The sequence below is a fragment of the Elephantulus edwardii genome, unplaced genomic scaffold, assembly GCF_000299155.1.
Source record: "Elephantulus edwardii isolate Elephantulus edwardi_28Jun2011 unplaced genomic scaffold, EleEdw1.0 scaffold00011, whole genome shotgun sequence".
Lineage (NCBI taxonomy): Eukaryota > Metazoa > Chordata > Mammalia > Macroscelidea > Macroscelididae > Elephantulus > Elephantulus edwardii.
This window is the reverse complement of record NW_006399761.1, coordinates 13,972,536-13,991,912: the sequence shown is the minus strand read 5'-3', so window position 1 is coordinate 13,991,912 and position 19,377 is coordinate 13,972,536. Positions and strand designations below refer to the sequence as shown.

The 19,377-nt window shown below is 37.3% G+C and overlaps 1 protein-coding gene and 1 pseudogene across 2 annotated transcripts in view; one reads left to right on the top strand and one right to left on the bottom strand.

Annotated features, from left to right (window-relative positions):
* Nucleotides 1-19,377, top strand: part of SMEK2 (SMEK homolog 2, suppressor of mek1 (Dictyostelium)) — a 68,344-nt gene that overhangs the window by 33,665 nt on the left and 15,302 nt on the right. For both annotated transcript variants that reach the window (XM_006880934.1, XM_006880935.1), the window contains exons 5-8: nt 7,653-7,730; nt 13,816-13,932; nt 16,857-16,973; nt 19,160-19,291. In XM_006880934.1, coding sequence (XP_006880996.1) covers nt 7,653-7,730; nt 13,816-13,932; nt 16,857-16,973; nt 19,160-19,291 — 444 coding nt within the window. The remainder of the gene's footprint in view (nt 1-7,652; nt 7,731-13,815; nt 13,933-16,856; nt 16,974-19,159; nt 19,292-19,377) is intronic.
* On the bottom strand, nt 14,997-16,803 carry LOC102869102 (annotated as a pseudogene).

The window sequence follows — 19,377 nt, the reverse complement described above, 5'->3', positions numbered from 1 at the left end:
AGGGTCACTATGAGTCGGAAACGACTCGACGGCACATAACAACACAACAACAAAGGATTCAGTGACAAAAACTCAGATACAGTTTTCAAATGACTGCTTTTAACTTAAGAGAATGTTCCAAGTGCATTATATTAAATCGTTTTTGCCTTTTGTATTTAGAAAAAATTTTGCTAGATGATTTGTATGTTTTTGTGCTTAGTGTGATTCTAAAGCTGCTAATAAAATTTAGTAATCAGATGCAGACATTTGTTTGCAGCACAACATTGTACAGACCAGTGCTCTCAAATGTTGACTTTTTGAAAATCTGGCCCGGAAGGTACAGTTTATGAGATATTCTGATGCCTTGGATTACTTAATATGTAAATCTTAAGACAGTGTCCTTCTTGCATAGGGCTTTCCACTCCCTGGGTGGCAGCAGTGATTCTGTATTATGTTTTCAACAATGTTATAAGAAGAAAAAGAATGAAAATTGGCTGATAGCACCAACTCAGCCCCCAAGGAAAAAAAAATTGACTGGTGGCCTCTGCGGCTTCATTTCCTGAAGTTCAATTCCAAGGTGTTTCAGGAAGAAATTGAGTAAATGCTGGGTGCTGCCGTATACCCTTCTGCTTCTCTGTCTTCATCTAGGTGGATTCTTAAATTACCATTAACCAGTGCCTGCCAAGACTGATAAAGAGCAGGCAAATAGGTAGGGATTCATTTGACTGCACCAGAGTAAGGTAGTGAAAACCAAAAAAGCAAACTCACTCCCCTTGGGTCTGTTCTGACTCATAGCAACCCAATCCCACAAATTTTCCTAGAGTGTAAATCTTTGTGGAAGCAGACAGTGTCTTGTTTATGCCATGGAGCAGTTGGTGTATGGGTTTAGAACACTGGCCTTTTCAAGCATTCCGTGCCTAACCTGCAGCACTACCAGGGCTCTTTGAGATAATACAGTTTTCTCCCATAGTTTATCTGTAGATTTGGAATTGACTCTTAGCTGACCCTCTAGAGGATTTTTTTGAGGCTGTAAATCGTACAAGAGGTGATGACTCATTTTTCTCCCAGAGAGAGTTGCCTTTGGATTGAGAGCACAACTGTCCACTTATTGTTGGTATATGTCATCATATCGGATTCAACCCATCGCTGCCCCTGCAACAGGTTTTCGGAGGTAGTAAATCACAGGGAAGGAGAGTGCCCGTCTTTCTCCCTAAGTGCAGCTGGTTTATTGAAACTGACTGCCCAGGGCTTAGCAGCACAGCTCTTTACACTAGCCACCAGAAAGTCCCGTCTCGTCTCAGTAACCAAGAAATTACATAAAATCATGTGCCCAAATCACTGGTTCCTGCTGTGTGTCCTAATAGGAACTGACATCTGTTAACACCATGATAGGAAACTTTGCTAACCTGAATTTTCTAGCAAATTTCAGAGCTGAATTTCTTGTACTAATAATTGAGAAATACACAAAAAATGTTCTGTATGCTCTTAAAAGTCAGTAAAATCAAGTTATTTTGATGCAAACAGCTACAAAAAAACGATCATTTGAGAGCAGGAGGTTTCTTCCCTAAAACTTAATAAATCTGATATTAAAGGATTCTTCAATGTTGACACTTGAACACCTTATGTTAATTTCTGCTACTCCATGGAGAAAAGTTGTGCTTAGAACATATCCATTATTTATTTATGTATTTATTTATTTAAGATCTCAGGCTATTGATATTGAAAAAGAAGGTTTTGAACCTTTTCTCTTAACTGCTAACTAAATGTATAAAATCTTCAGGTTCCTTAAAGAGAACAAAACCAGCTGTGATAGGATTGCTTGTTTTGTTGCTGCTGCTGGTGTTTAATTTCTCCCCATCCTCATCTTCATTAGAGTTGTTCCATTCCTGTTTGTGTGTTTGGTTCCTAACTCTTTAAAAATCTGAGTATTCAGGCAGTATAAAAATACAGTTAGACACATGTGTTTAAACACAGAAAAGTATTATCAAAATGCAGTGCTTGTATAGTGAAAATACTCAGTTGATCTGTTGTTATTAGCGTATATCCTCAGTGACTTCCTTTTAATTGTCCATCATTTTTATCCTCTTCATCCATCACTAGCAACCATAAAGTAATGAAATTTAAGACTTTGTATACTTTTACCTTTTTTAGAAGAGTGAACTCTTACCAGTATTTATCCTTTTATGTGTGAAGTATTTTGCTGAGTATTTTCCTCTAGGTTCTTTGACGGTCTACAGTCTATGAATAATCTTTAGCATTGCATGGTACTTCATTGGGATGTGTGCACTTTAGTTGCTTTATTCATTTATCTTGAGCAGCACATCTTTAGGATCTATAGCTAGTAATAGATTGCTGAATCAAATAGTATTTCTACTTCCAACTGTTTAAGGAAACCCTATACCATTTTCATACTATCATTTTAGTCATAGCTCAGTGGCACCTGACAACAGCATAACCGCTTTTCCCAGCATTTGAGCCATTCCACAGTCACACCAGCATCATAATGAGAGTTGCACACTCCTACATCCTCACCAGCATTTGCTGTTTTATGTCTTCGTGAACTTTACTATCTTTGCTGAGGTGAGATGGTATCTCACTGTTGGTGGATTTGAGTCTCTCTACAGTGACTGTAATGGGGAGCTCTGGAGGCTGAGGTCTAAGGAATTACACTGCCAGCATCAAGGCAGATAGTTTAAATCCACCAGCTGCTTCACAGGGGAAAAGATGAGTGGTCTCCTCAGTTGATAGCCTCTACAAACCTGCTGGAGAGGCAGCTTTGAGACATTGTGGCTCGAGGGTACACAACACGGTGATAATACAGAGCTGAGCCTATCCATGGTGAGAATGGTCCAGATAGGGAAAAGGCTCACATCTGTTAGTTCTAGGGTTACCATGAATTGTCATCCACTTACTGGCACCTAACAACAGTAGAGGCTTCTGAAGGATTGACTGCCTGAAAGCCTTCAGTGAGGTATTTTGTAGGTCTTCTTCACATTTAATTGATTTATATATTAGTCTCTTGTCTAATATTTATTGGCTAAATATTTTTCCTCAGTTTGTATGTTTTATTTTCACTCTTTGTGAGAAGTTTTTTATCACCTAAGCATTTGCTTTTTTAGAAGATCAGAGTAATTTAACTTGTCCTTTGCTGTTTAGGTTTTGGTTGTGATTGGTAAGTCTGTTTACTCCATAAATTGGGCCTCTGAATTTGCCCCTATTTTTTTTCCTTTGATGATCTTTATAGTTTTATACATTTAGATCTATATCTTTTTTTTAAAGATCTATGCCTTCTTAGAATTCATTTTTGTATATGATGTTATGAGGGTAGGGCTCTTACATCATATTTTTGCAAATGGACACCTGGTTTTGCTCACACTGTTTTGTCGTAGATTATTTTTTCATTTACTATTTTGTGGACCTTTGTCAAAACTAGTGTACATAAGTGGATGACATTATTCCTGGTTTCTTGATTCTGTTTCATTGATCTTTGAGTATAATTGCACCAGAACCAAGCTTTGTGAACCACCACGACTGCATAACAATGTCAAAAAATCAAGAGTGGGACTTCTTTTTGTTTTTCATGAAAAATGTTTGCTTATCCAGACTCTTTCCTTTCCATGTGAAGTTACTAGTGTTACTGAGCTGACTAGGACTTAAAGAGACCCTGTGAACAACACATGAAAATCTTGCCCTTTCCTACACCATCCTCATGACTTTCAGGGTCATTATTGACGATCAGATACCACAGTTCAGAGGACTAGATTCTTCCATTTTCCTTGTTCACTGTCCAACTTTCATATACTCTAAAATAATGGAAAATGCTATGCCTTGGGTCAGGTGCAACTAAGTCTTTAAACCGACATATATGGCACTTTTCAAGAGATCCTTGACAGCAGTTTTTTAAAAATTTTTGCTGCTGCTACCATGGATGTCAGTTGTGAATCCAAGTAAAATGATGTTGTTGATGTGAATTTTTTTTTTTTGTCATGATGTTACTTGTTGGTCATGAATTGTTTTCCTTTGTTTTATTTATATAGCAGATTACGTTGATCTGCTTGATCATGATGGGTTTTGGTTTTTCAGGTTGTTAATGTAATGTTGAAATCTGTTAGTTAAGAATTTGCTTGGAATTTTTGCATCTCTGTTCATGAGGGATTGGTCTGTAGTTTTCCTGTTTCAGTTATGGCTTCGCTTGATTTTGATATCCAATTTATACTTGCCTCATGAATGAATTTTTGAGTGTTCTGTCCTTTTCCATGTTCTGTAAGACATGGAGTAGAATTGATGCCAGTTCTCTGAATTCTAGAAGTGACATGGAAGCCATCTGAACGAGACTATTTGTAGAAGGATGTTTTATGTCCTGTTCAATGTCTTCTTTTCTTTGGTTTTGTCATTTATTTTTTTTTTTTTTACTTGAATCCTTTAAATTATCTACCTCAGAATGTGTTTGGATATCTAGAAACTTGTCTGTTTTCTTTTTGTTCTTAATTTGTTAGAATTAATTCCTCATGGTATTATATTATTTTTAGTCCCGTTGGTTCTGTTTCATTTCATTATTCATGTTAAAGAACCAATTTGTAATCTTGTTTGTTCTTCCTACAGTTTTCTACATAATTTATTTCTACTCTAATCTTTATTCTTCTGGAAACTGGGAGTTTTTATTTGTTTTCAGATTGTTGGAGTTGATGGATTAAAGTATTTAATTTTTTAAATATGTTAGAAATTATTTTCCAAATTAGTTTGATTAATAACTCTTAAGGGAATTCTGGTGGCCTAGTGGCAAGAAGGTGTGCTGCAATCCCGAAAACACGTGGCTCAAGGCCACCAGCTTCTCGATGGGAGAAGGATGGGCAGTAATAGCCTCTGAAAATCCGCCTGAGGGTCAGCTATGTATGGGTCATTTCCAACTCTTTGGTACACAACAACAGCAATTCTTTAACTATTTAGAAACCTCGCCTAAAGTTAAATTGATGGGAGAAAACTTTTATATATGAGAGATCTAAATGCTGAATCCTAGGGTGCCCTTATGGCCTTGTGGGTAAGAAGCTGAACTGCCAACCCAAAGATGAGATGATTTCCAGTGAAAATCGAGGCAAGGGGAGAGAGGGAGAGATGGCCAGTCTCCCTTTGTTCAAGCCTCGCAAAACCCTTTAGAGGTTCAGCTTTGAGTTGGTTTTATCTCCACCACACGTAACGTCAAATGTTAAATTCATCTCTGTCACTACCTAGCTATGTAATTTTAACTAAACCTGTTCTTTGGGCCATGAAATTTAAAATTGAACTAGACAATCTGATTTAATTCTAAATTGCTGTTTTCATACGATTCTGAGAAGAATAATTAGAGTCTAGGTTGGTTGGTTGGTTAATTATATTTATGGTTTTGTGTTCGCACATTATTGCAAAGAAAATAATTTGATTCAGAATTTTAGAAGCAATCTCTGTGTATCTCAGAATCTATTATGTTATCCAAAAAGGGCATTGACACAAAATTTTATTTATATAACTAATATTTTTTTTTTTAAAAAAATTTAAATGTAAGCTCTTAAAGCAACATGGAAAAGCTGAAATGGTGTAAAAAGACTAGTTTGATTACCTGAGAGATAAGACTTGGAGGCTAACACTGCAACTTCATTTATTATGGGCTGTAAACCATTAAACAGTTGTTTTCCAAGTAGGCTTATCAGAATATTGCTTTTTCAGAAAATAGAAAAAGTTACTGTACCTGAAAGTTTTCCCCTGATAGCTATGTAGTAGTACTTTATGTAGTGGTAAACTCACAAATAGTGAAACTGGTAACAATTTAAATGAGAAGTTGCATTTACCAAGGAATTAAAAGCTGTTTTCCGTAGAAAATACTCAGAATAAAAAAGTTATAACAACCTCAGACAAAAAAGAGGAAGACTGGTCAGGGAGACTTGAAGCAACATGAAACTTGTAAAAGACATGAATGGAGGTGAATTGGGACCCGCCCAAAGCTACAATATTGAGACTGTGTGGAAAAAGCCCATTTCAAGGGTAAATGAAAACCTCCCCTGCATTTGCAGTCCAGTCCCTCTGAAGAGGGGTGGCTCAGGCTCTAGGAGAAGTCAGCCAGGCACAGGCCGTTCCGAGTGGGACAGGTGAAAGGCTTGGGCTCGCTCAGGGCTTTCCCTGAGTGGCTTCACTTGATATTGAGTAGGAGAGCCTGTGTGATTCTCCGTGATTGTACTGGGTGGTTTTCATTCTTCTTCTTTTTTTTCCTTCATTTTTTTTTTTCACCTAATTTCGAAAAGTGATTAAGAGATAGATAGTATTTCATGGATGCTCCACAGTCAGAAAAGTACAGGTATATGGAGTATATGTCCTTCACATGTTATTGTTTGATTCTACTGTTCAGCTTCTAGGTAGGCATTACTGCTACAATCATTCTTAGAAATGTAATTAAACTTAAGAGAAATTGCATTTCATGAAAGTGGAATTTGACGATTATGAGGTTTGACAACATAATTTTTAAAGCTAGTTTTGATGGAAAACTCTAGAGGGAATTTCTGTATTTATGTTAGTATTTTGTTTATAACCCATTCTTGTGGAAATTATAAAATAGAGATGAGTTAAAGTAATTTGTTACCTACAGAGAACCACAATTAACATTTCGATGTGTATTCCTTATCTTTATTCACACAATTCATATTAAATATAATTGTTCAGTTCATACTCCGCATTTTTTTAATTTCTCCCTTTAAACAGTGCTTCAATAAAAATCTCAGATTCATTTCCTTCAAGTTTTGGCCTTTGGCCTGACTGTTGTTTTTCGGAGGTTTTAAGTTGTCCATCTTTCTCCCGCAGAGCAGCAGGTGGATTTAAACCACCAGAGAGGTGGTTAGCACCTTTGGTTAGTAGCACACCCTCTGTGGACCACCAGAGCTTCCTAAACAATGCTTAAGAAGATGAACCTTTTTTTTTTAAGTGCCCAGTTGCTAAGGGCCAGCGAATTGAGCTCATCAGGAACTCAGCTGGTGATGGGAGTCGTGTGCTGCTTTGTATCTGTAAAGATTACTGCCTTGCATACAGGCAGTTCTGCTCTTTTTTTTATCAATTGGCTTGCTGTGGGTTAAAATCCACATGATGGCAGCATCTTAGGCTTTTCTGTTAGGATCTGTTAATATACTTAAGAGTCACCAGTATGAACATTGAGTGTTGTAGGGCTTTGTCATTGAGTTACATGCTAGTGGACAACTGGAGCATGTAGCACTATACCTAATGACCTTAGGAGATCTCGAGTTTTCGTATTCATCTACTGCCAGTCTTATCCACCCTTTTAGAACCCTTCTCGGTCTTTCTAATAGGCTATGAAGTGAAAGTAGAATCTCTTGACAATTTTTGCGGGGGGCGTTTTGTGATCAAATTTAAGGGTAAATATCTCTCAAAGTTAATATATGTGTTCATGCATGATTTGTAACTAATTTTTTTTTATTGTGGAAAAATTACAGTTAAATGAGGTAAAGAGTATTTTAACACTGGATGGTGTATTTATGTTTTTAAATTTTATTACATTAATATCTTGGCATTTTAAGTAATATAATTAAAATGCTATTGAGATTCCAGCTACATTTGTTAGAAATCAATCACATAAATAATTGTAATCGTGTGTCTTCATCTCTATTTCCCGGTAATTACCATCTTTTCTCATGCAGGAAGATGAGAAGTTTTTGTCTGAAGTTTTTGCCCAGTTAACAGATGAAGCTACAGATGATGATAAACGGCGTGAACTGGTAATTATTGACTCTTAACATTCAGATTCCTAAAATGTACTAACTCTTTTGACATGAGCTACTTTTAAAATTATTTTGGTGCTTTATTTTTAAATTTTTTGTTTATTGGGACTTGAATGAGAGTTACAAATCATATTTCTCATTCAGTCAATCATACATTAATTATGATGTCTGATCAGCCCCTAGTTGTATATTGCTTTTCCTTTCACCCAGCTTATTATGTTCTGATTTTTACTGCCTTAACTCTTCCTACTCATCCTGGTTAATCGTGAAGTTGCCTTAACTTTTTATACTAATGGTCTTACACAGTAATTTTTCTTTCATGACTCTCTCAGCATAATTTCCTCAGATCATCCATGTTATACAGTGTTTTGTGAATTCTCTATTCTTCTTTAGTGTGTGAATGCACTGTAGTTTGTTCATCACTCATCTGTTATGGTGTCTTGGGGTTGTTTTCATCTTTTTGCCCTTGTATGTAATGCTGTAATAAACATGTATGTGCATATAGCTGTTCATGTGGCAGCTCTTCTTTCTGTTAAGATTTTTTTTTCTAACTTAGTAAAAAAATTGCTAGGGAACTCTGATGGCCTAGTGGTTAAGGAGTTGTGCTGCCATCTCAGAGGTAGATGGTACAAATTCACCCATTGTTCCAAGAGAGAAAACCTCCTGAAAGGTCAGCTAAGTCATTTCCAGCTCACAATGAAAGAGTCACTAAGGTTGCTGGGTCAAATGGGCTTTTTAATGTCAGCTTTCTAAGCAAGTGCCTTATATAGTAGTTTGACAGTTTTCCAGTCCTACCAGTAACGTGTGCGACGTCTAACCCTCTCCTGCAGTTCACTTTTTGTTTACCCCCCTATTGAACTGGACTGTTGTTAGTGGGGTAAGAAAATGTCCCTTTGTTTTGATTTGCATGTAATAGTTAATGATCATTGATGAAGTGACTTCTCTTGTCTTCAATTTAAAGATTAGTTGACCTTACGTGGATGAGTTCTTTTCTGGATTCTGTATTCTGTTGCATTGATGCAAAGTATTTCTTTGTAGTTTGATGATTTTCAGCCCTTCATTGGTTAGTGCAAAAGGCAGAAATGATGAAATATAGCTGACAATAAGACTTTTTTAAGGACAGGTAATTGTGAAGAATAGGAATTCCAGAACACTTAATTACGTTTGTGTGGCACCTAAACATAGTCCAAGAAGCAGTGATTTGTACAGAAAAAAAGGGGATGCTAAATGAGGAAAGGTGTGCCTCAGTGTTACATGCTTTCACTGTGCTTTTTCAGTCTGTATGCTGAGCAAATAATCCAAGAAGCTGCACTATACATACAGAAGATCCTCGGCGTCAGCATTGGAGATTTGGTACAGCCTGTAACCACTACACAGGTGAAACACCCATGCTTGAGAAAAATGAAGACTCAATAAAAAGAACACTTCAGTATGGATCATACTGTAACTAAAACAAAACTCCATACAACTGCACCAGTAAATAACAACCTATTAGAGGGAGATAGGATTGAAATTGTCGAGAATATGATTTAACTTAATCAACAATTGGTGCCCGTGCAGCCAGCAGTCAAGAAATTAAGTGGCCTGTTGCGTTGGTCAAATATGCTGCAAAACTTTATTTGAAAAGTGCTCACGAGCCCAGCATGTTATTCAGGGACTGAAAAGTGTGCCTGGTGGAGCCATATTATTTTCATTGTTGCATATGCCTGTGAAAGTGAATAAGGAAGATTAAAGAAATTGATTTGCAGTGTGGTGATGGCAGAGACTATGGAATGAGTATAGACTTCCAAGACAGAAATGTGTCTTGAAAGACCTGGAGGCATAATGCTTCTTGAAAGCAAGGATGGTGAGATTTTACAGTCCCTCGGGAAAGGCATCATGACAAAGTAGAGCATCAGCAGAGAAGAGGTCGACCCTCCCCAAGACGGATTGATTCATTGGCAGCAAAGATGGGCTCAAGCACAGCGGAGCTAGTGGGGCTGGCACAGAAACAACCGGCTGTCATCTAATCACGCACTACTGCTGCTGAATGTCTTATTGTGTGTTTGGTCATTTAACCACCATCTTTGGTGGCGTGTCTGTTTATGTCCTCCGCCTACTTTTAATGGCTTTTTTGTCTTTTTTGTTTTGGACACAGCTTGTAATACTGAATTTATTAATCTCTCTTAATTGGTTCTTTCCAGCCTTTTTAAGTGACAATTTAAGTGAATGTATACAAAGCATGTTCTTTTTCCCACGATCCACGTGTATTTTCTCCTAGAACCTTCATTACAGTTTCCGTAATAATTGGTCATCCACGCATTTGGTATTGTCTTGCTCTTCATCAACTTAGTGAATAGTAGTTTCTTAATTTTCTACTCCCTACTGCTCTGTTGTCCCTTCCCTTGCCTGTACACATGATTCTTTCTGTTTTTAAGCCTTTCTTAGCATTTTATAAAGGTGATCATTTCCAGTAATTGTCCTTTTGTGGCTGGCTGACTTCTCTCAGCAGCATCCTCTAGATCACCTGTGTTATTCAGTGTTTCACATGATCTTTGTTGTTTTTCAATGTTGAGTGGTACTCTCTGTTGTGTAAACAGACCATAGTTTCTCTATGCATTTGCTTGTTGAGTGTTCTTGGTTGTTTCCATCTCTTTGCTGGTGTGAATAATGCTGTAGTAAATAGGAGTGTGCATATATGTTTGTGTTACAATTCTTTATGACATAAACCTTCTAGTAGAATACCTGGGTCAAACAGTGTTTTAATTTTCAACTGTTAGAAGGAAATGCCAAACTGCATTCCCCAGTGACTGCACCGTTTTATATTCTCACAAGCAGTGTATGAGAGTTCTGATCCCTGCACACTTAATATCATTTGACGTTTGCTGTGTTACTGAACTTTACTGTTATGCTGGGGTGAGGTAATCTCGTTTCTGTTTTGATTTGTGTCTCTAAAAGCTAGTGATCTTCTGGATTTCTTCATATATATCAATGCCAAATTTTTCTTCTCTAGTCCATAGATTCTCATTTTACTCTTAGAGAAATTTTTTTTTCCTGTACTTAGGGACTGACTTTCTATTTTATTGTCTGCTGATTGTGCATCTTTTATATATTTGATAGACTGTTTAAGCTGTAGATTAGGGCTCCAAAATTTGCTCCTGTTTTTTTCTCCAATGAGCTTTGCAGGTTAAGATTTTACCCCTAAGTCTTTGACCCAACTTGAGTTAATTTATTTTAATAAAGTGTAAAGTATGGATCTTCTTTTACTTTACTGCAGATAGGTTCCTTTTTACCAGTACCCTGTGTTAAAGAGGCAGTCTTTTCCCATTTAATCCTTATTCCATTGGTGTGTGTTATCTGTGGAGCAAGACCCTGGTGATGGTGGTGGGGAGACTGGCATTGATGTGGAGAAACTGTGGCATAACCAGAGAAGCCCTGAGATGAAGGCCACAGTTAAAAATGTTGCTGTGCTTGACGGATACTTAAAGAGAAACGGATTTATAAATTCTTTGAGGTAAACCTTGCTGCTGAACTGAAACTGGAGTCTGGACTGTGTGAGGAATTGTGCCTTGGGACTGCTGGGCTAAAACCTGGATTTGCATTGGGGTGATATTCTTGGTCACCCCCACTCTCCATCTTTTTTCCTCTAATAAACCCCATTCTTGGTACCACAACTCTGAGTGAAGTCTGTGAGTCAACAATGAATAAATGAACTTCTTGGTGCTGGTGTTGCTCTAGAGGACAGTGGGGCTGGACTACGGGCTCTTTTTCTGCTTTCTCTTCTGGGACTGTAAGAGGCTGCACTGTTCTCACTCCCGCTGGCCCCTTCAGAGAGACATGGCTCTGGGCCCCCATGTCCTGTTTTTTTGTTCCTTGGGGAATTCTGCCACTGTACCAGTATCAGGCAGTTACGATTCTAGCATGTGGTATGGTAGGTTTTGAGATCAGAAAGTGTATGGCCTCCTGTTTTCTTTTCTTCTTCACTATCACTTTGCTTATCCAGGATTTCTTTTCTTTCCATATGATGTTGATGATTATATTTTTCATCTCTTGGGAATAAAAGCTGGTGGCATCTGCATTGGGATTGCATTATACCTGTGGATCTCTTTGATACTAAGACTACCATTTTTACAGAGTTTGGTGTGCCTATCTTTACTCATAGTATTCCCCAAAGACATCTACAGATATAATGCAGTCTCAACTTAATGGTAACAACATGGTATACTTTTTTCTATTTATGTAAGTTTCTTATCTTTTAAATGTGTTTTGTCATTTTGTTTGTATAGGTCTTTTGTGTCTCTTGGTCAACTAAGTATTTAATCTTTTAAGTGACTGCTGTATATGATCCTGTTTTCTTTACTTCATTTTCAGTGTTTTCTTTTACTGTAGTGGAATTCAGCTGGTTTTTTAAATGTTGGTCTTGAACCCTGCTGCTTTGCTGAATGGTTCCTTTAGATGCAATCATTTTCTTGCCAAATCTTTGAGATTTTTCTCAGTACAGGATTGTATCTGCAAAAAAGAGGTAGCTTTACTTCCTTAATTTGATAACTTGTTATTTTTTTGCCATAATTCCTCTAAGACTGTTCATACATCATTGAAAGTAGTGATAAGAAGGCTTTCTAGTCTGGTAGCAGTTGCAAGGGAAATTCCTTTACTCTTTCTGAGTGTAATTTTGGCTGTTGATATGTATATATGCTCTTAATTATGTTGAAGAATTTCCCTGCTATTCCTATTTGGTTTTTGTTTTATTTTTTTATTTAGCAAAACAAGTGAAAGAAGTAATTAAGGTAAGGCACAGGTTGGTGAAAGACAGGCCATGCAAAAGAGTTAAGAACAACTGAAAGAGAGGAAACATCCCTGGAAAGTTGGGGGTGGGCCCAAACCTTATGGCATGCTGCCAACAGAAGGAGAGCTGTTCCCTACTATGACCAGGAATGGGATTGGGCTTTTTTAGAAGACGTGTATTTACATTAAACTTTAAATTCCTTTTTTCCAGAGTTTTCAAATGTGTTGTGGTCTATATTTTAGAAAGGTCCAATGAAGTGAATTTTTCTATGCTTTACTAATCCTGTAATCATAAAAGTATTTTATACTGTCACAGAACTTTAAACTGGCACATTTTAATGCTTGTAGATGTTTTACATAAACTTCTGTTTAAATTTGAAGGAGAATGCTTCTGAATAAATCATTTGCTCTTTTGGAAGTGTGTTTGTTTTTGAATGTGTATTAAGTACTTTATTATGAAACAGTCCATGTTTTGAGGAAATATTCCTATTTTCCACCTGCTTTGTCATGTTTTTCACCACTAGAAACATATTTGAGATTCCTTTTTTGATTTTATTTTACTATTTTTTGTGTGTGTGCCATCAAATCGGATCTGACTGATAGAGAAGGATAATGTCCCTCCATCTCCAGCAGAGCATCTGGTAGATTTGAACCTTGTGCCTCTGGACTGCAGTACAGCTTCCTGCCACTAAGTGGCAACCAGCACTCCCTCATATTTGAGATTCTAAGAAGTAATGAAAAACTTTTAACTTAAAATCATTAATCGTATTTCATCTAATTACTGATTAGTATCCTACTCTGTTTTCTCATTTATAGAATTAATGTTTTATACTAGCATCTTTTCTAGTTTTTTAAACTGAAACATTATTTGAGGACTCCTTGGGGATCCAGTCACAGCTTATTTAGTGTAGATTTGTTCTGAAACTGCTCTGAATACAAAACAGCATGTTTACAATTCATTTGTATATCCAAAGTTACATGTAAAAGCTTTTTCTAAGACTGTGCATATATCTCTGTTGAGCTAACTAAGCATATATGTATGTGTTTTTAAACTGACTGAACAGTTATTTAACTATATATATAGAGAGAGAGAGAGAGAGAGAGAGAGAGAGAAGAGTGTGTTTGTGTGTGTGTGAGAGAGAGATTTCTTTCAGAAGTTAATGTCAGTGACTCAAGAACAAAATTGTCCATTTAGGAGAACCAGGATACTCTGCAAAGAAGAAGCCCAGCAGGATTCTGTTCTCTGGAGTAGATCTAATTACAGAGTTATTTTCACATTATGTTTGTCAACGTCTAACTGTGATTTCTAACATTACAGGTTAATTTTTTCAAGGAATTCTGTGCATTTTCTCAAACCTTACAACCTCAAAACAGGGATGCATTCTTCAAAACTTTGGCAAAATTGGGAATTCTTCCTGCTCTTGAAATTGTAATGGTAATTATATAGTTTCTTCTCATATATTTGAAATGATACTATAAGTGGGAAAACATTTTAGTGATAATGTTAAATTTCATACATTAGGTTCTTGAATACAATTCTACACGTTTTTGCAAAACTTCTCTGTTCTATAATAACATTACATTAAGAATGTTTTCAAAGAAACCAATGCACTGTCTTTATAAGTGAGACCATGAGTGGACTTTGAGCAGACTACACATTCTGCACGAGGGAGGCCAGGGTCACATTGCAGTCTTAGGGGAGCAGATTGTAAACTTGCATTAGTTTTATCCAGAGACACTTACTATATGAAAAATTGTGTATTTAAAATACTTAAGTTTAAAAAAACAAAAGAACAAAAACAATTAAGGATGATTACATTTTATAAATCCTTTAGTGTCTGGATTAATGATATAGTTTCTTCTTTTTAAAGTGTCTTTTAATCTAGTTTGGACCCACACCTTATCAGTCTACATATCTGCTGTTACTTAAAAAAAGAACTATTAAGAGCCCAGTACCTGCAATTTCCTTAGTGAATCTAGACATATTTTCTATATTAATCTGAGTAGTGATATATATTTTAATTTTTATGGCAGATAATCTTTCACACAGGTGTGGAGATGTCATTTTGTGGGGCAGACACTGTTGACAAACCCCTATTTTTGAGGCTGAGATGAGAAGTAAAGCAGGTGAAAAGCAAAGCTGACACTGATATGTTCTCTGAGGTAGCTGTCCACCTGCCACCATCAAAGGGCTTCTGCAAAACCTGGAAATAACTCTTCTAAACCCAATCTTAGAACCTTTTCCTAGGTATCATTAGAGCATTTTAAGAAAAATCACTGCTCAGCTATTCTTGTGAACCAGCTCTAAAAAAGACTATGAATTCTTAAAGACTTTTTTCCATTCCATCACATCTTTTGTTAAGCTAGGTGAAGAGCTTTAGACCAGATTAAGTTCAACATAAACTGCCATTCTGTTAGTACAGTTATTTCCTCATAAAGTTCTTTGTGCTGACATTTCCAGTGTTGAGAAAGGTACTGCTATTAGCCATATTAATTGTATCACCAAAGGTTTTCTTTGTCCTCATCTTTTTCTGAAGAAGGAACAACAGCCTGAGAGGTACAATTCAGAAGATAAACCGTAGCATGAAGCCCCCCTATGTTCACCCAGACAATATGCACCTTCTGCCACACGGATAATGCCTTGGTAAAGAACTTGTCCTGAGTTAGGAGCATAGCGCAGCCAGTCCCAGGCGTACAGACACGGCTCGTCTCCTGTAGACAAGCTGGGTAAAGGTTTCAGTTTCTCTTTTTGGAGTCCATTCTCTTCCCAAATGGCATGTCTGTTATAATAATATCTAGAGAATAATATCTTAATGGCAGATTGCAGACATTCCACTGGACAGCATCTATGGGCAGGCCCCAAATTGGTTTGCATTCCCAAATTTGGTTCTTGATCAGTAGAGAAGAGATTTTATTTACAGCTCTATTCATAGCCAATTATTGTCACCACCAATATAATGACAGACAGTAGCCCACAGTGAGTGGATCAACTATTAAATCAGATGGTTGAGGAGAGCAAAGCCTGAGCATTCCATAGGCAAAAGCGGACCTAAGCGTTGTGAGCCCAAATTGTGTGATAGTTCTTCGATGAAGAGACTCTTCTGTCAACGCAGTGCCCACAACTACGTCAATATTATGGATATTCAAAAGAACCTCTACATCAAAGTTTGTCATGTCAGCTTTCCACTTATTCTTGAACAGCACCCCCAAAACCTCTGACAGGCTCATTAGAAGTAAACCATGATTGTCCCCTGCCCTGTTGCATGTGACTCTAAACTTGAGCACCTGTGAGGCACTTTCTTCTTTTGAGCTTTAATCAATCTCATCTTCCTGTGAAGAGGCCAAATGATCACCTACTAATGTTGCAGTCTCCTCTTTAATGGCTGGATTTTCATAATAGTCTAAAGATACCTAACTCCAAGGCATTAACTTGCAACCTTCTGAACGTCTCCTCTGTTTTTCCTCCCAGTCCATTATTAAATTTTTCTTTGCTTATGTTTTAATTTTTTTTTTTTTTGCGCTTTGCTTTTTTTCTTCTTGAAATTAGTTTTCCACACTTACAGTGGGCTTGACCATGAAAGCTTCCTAGCCAGTTCTTCAAAATCTTTGAGAACTTCTTCCTTAGTTTCTTTGAACTGATAATCTTTAAACTCCTGAACAACCACAGATAAATTGTTGACTGATCTCAAACAATGAATTTTAGCAAGACTTTCCATTGTAACATCAAAATATATCTTCCCCCGTCCTTACTGATTTTGCATGATGACTCAAGTTTCTCTCTCAAAACAGTGGCGACTTTTTTTTTAATTAATTGTTACAGTGCATGCAGCCCCTAGAAGGTTTCATTCTACCCTGTCTAGAAAGAGAATGAAAAAGATAAATTGCATCCCCTAGTAGTGTTATAAAAAGAATTTAATTTATGCACTTGAAAAGCTGTTGACCACACTATATACATATATATATCTCACCCCAACCCCAGTCTTTTCAAAAGCGTCTATTAAGAGAATCTCAGAAGATAGATTCACTAATGTTGGCATGTCAGGGCAAAATTCAGATTCAGCATTGTTTTCATTAGGGAAGATCATAGATATTTTTGCATATATTTGGAATAGAGACACTGTACCCCACAAAATTATAATTTATAATCCCAGGATGATTCTTACATTTAAATTATCTGAATATTTATCTTAGCTTGACAAAAACTGATGATTGATTTAAAAAGTCCATGTTTTGATTCCAGTAATGCCTCCGTCGTAAAGGATGTAGATTTGAGAAAGAAAAGGAGAATGTAAGAAGAGTTGCTCATGTGTGTGTCTCTCTCTCAGGAACCTAATTTTTCTTCTTCTCTGTCACCCATAGGGTATGGATGATTTGCAAGTCAGATCAGCTGCTACAGATATATTTTCTTATCTAGTAGAGTTCAGTCCATCCATGGTTCGAGAGTTTGTAATGCAAGAAGCCCAGCAAAGTGATGATGTAAGTGATAATTGTGAACTATCTATAATGTGACATTTGTAAACTATTGAGAGAAAAGACATGAACAGTAATCTTACTGTTTTTAAAGCCCAATAATAGACTTATGATCTGTTGGAATTTTGAGAAAACTCAAAATGTGTACCAGTTGATTCATTGAGGGGTAAGAAGCTGTGCTACAGCCCCAAAGGACTTGGTTCTGACTGCCAGTTGCTCTCACAGAGAAGAATGGGCAGTGTCCTTTCATGCAACTTACTGCCTTTGAAAATCCACTGGGAGGTCAACTATGGGTCAGTTCCATCTAGACAGCACACAACAAAAACCACAGTATTAGCACTAGTTTTTGTATATGGTTTTCTGGAAATAGGTATCTGTCTACTTTTGTCAGCATCATTTGTTAAAGAGACTGTCTCCATTTAATGGATTTGATGTTTTTGTCTTAAGATCAGTTGTCCATAGGCAGGTGGATTTGTTTCTGGGTTGCACTGATCTGTGATTTATATAACCAGTTGTTCGGATTATTGTGTCTGTGGAGTAGGTTTTGAAATCAAGTGATGTAAGGCCTCCTTTGCTATACTCGGACCAGGAGGCAGTCCTTTCAGAACCGAGAAAGGAAACACTGGTCCAAAATTAGAAAAGGAGTGCGTCATAATGTGTCCTATCTCCTTACCTTTTCAGTCTGTATGTAGAACAGATAATTCAAGGGGCTAGACTTTATGAGGAGGAATGAGGTATCTGGATTGGAGAAAGAATCATCAGTAGCCTGCATTATGCAGATGACACAGTCTTGGTTGCTGAAACTTAGAAGGACCTGAAGCATTTACTGCAGAGAGTCAAGGACTGTAGTCTGCAATATGGATTGAAGCTTAACATCAAGAAAACAAAGATTCTCAGCACTAGGCCAATTGGTAACATCATGATAAATGGAGAAAAGATTGAGATTGTTAACAATTTCATTATGCTCAGTTACACAATCAACATATTTGGCACCAGCAATGAGGAGATCAAAAGATGAATTCCATTAGGAAAATGTGCTATCAGGAACCTCTCGAGAGTGCTAAAGAGCAAGTGATGTCAGTCTAAAGACTAAAGTGTACCTGATCCAGGCCATGATCCTAGAGAGCTGGACAGTAACCAAAGATAAGAGGAGAAGAATAATTGCCGTGTATTATGGTGCTCGTGAAGAGTATTGAACATACCATAGACTGGGAAGAGAACTGACAGGTCTGACCTGGAGAGGATGAAACCAACCAGTTCCTTGGAAGCAAGGATTTTGAGGCTCCAGCTCACACACTTAGGGCATGTTTCCAGGTGGAGAAGGACATCATGCTTGGAAAGGTGGAGGGACAGCACAGGAGAAGACCCTGGATAAGATGAATTGACAGTTACTGGGGTATTGAGGAGAGGTGTGTCAGTGACCATGAGATTGGCTTAGGGTAGAACAAGATTGATTGATTGATTGATTGATTGATTGATTGATTGATTGATTTAATATGAAGTTGGTGACTTTTTCCATTTCTTTGAAAAATGACGACTAGATCTGGATTGGAATTGTGTTTGTAGATTGTTTCTGGTAGTATTGACAATTGCATAATGTTAATTCTTCGGTCAACGAGCATGATAGATACATTTTTTTTCCAGTTGAGAGTAACTCAGTCAGTCTCCTTGCCGTTGAATCAGAACCAGATTTTACATTGCCCAGGAGGAGACTGCCCATCTTCCTCCCACAGAGCAGCTGGTGGATTTGAACTATCAGAGCAGCTGGTGGATTTGAACTATCAGCGAGGCACCACATTGGGGTCAGCGTGACTCACTGGGGACTGGGCCTCCAGGGCTTCCTGTCCCTGTTAGTGACCTTCCATATTCATATGCCAGAAACCTGGACTACTGACTAAAGCACTCAATTGGGTGTTCAAACCGCCACAAAATTACTGATACGGTTTTGCTTTGCTTTGCACTTTGATGTATTGGTTGTATTTTAAGCTGTGATGAGTTCTGCTTTTCTCTTTTGTTATTTTTGAACAAATTTTTGCTGGGTTGTTTTCACTCTCGTGTATTTATGCATCTTAGCGAGAGACAGGAAAAAAAATTACCAGCCAGTTCTTCTGTTCTTTTTTCAATATTCTTTCTCTCAGTTAATGTGTTTGTCTTTTATCCAGACGAGAGCTAACAGAAGTATTTTCTTTTAGGATATCCTTCTCATTAATGTAATAATTGAACAAATGATCTGTGATACTGATCCTGAACTTGGAGGTGCTGTTCAGCTAATGGGACTTCTGCGGACGCTAATTGACCCAGAGAATATGCTGGCAACGACTAACGTAAGAAATCACTCAAAGACAAAAAGCATTTTGGTCTGACTACTTTTAGATGGCTTTGTGATAGAACTTTAAAAATGAGCAAATCC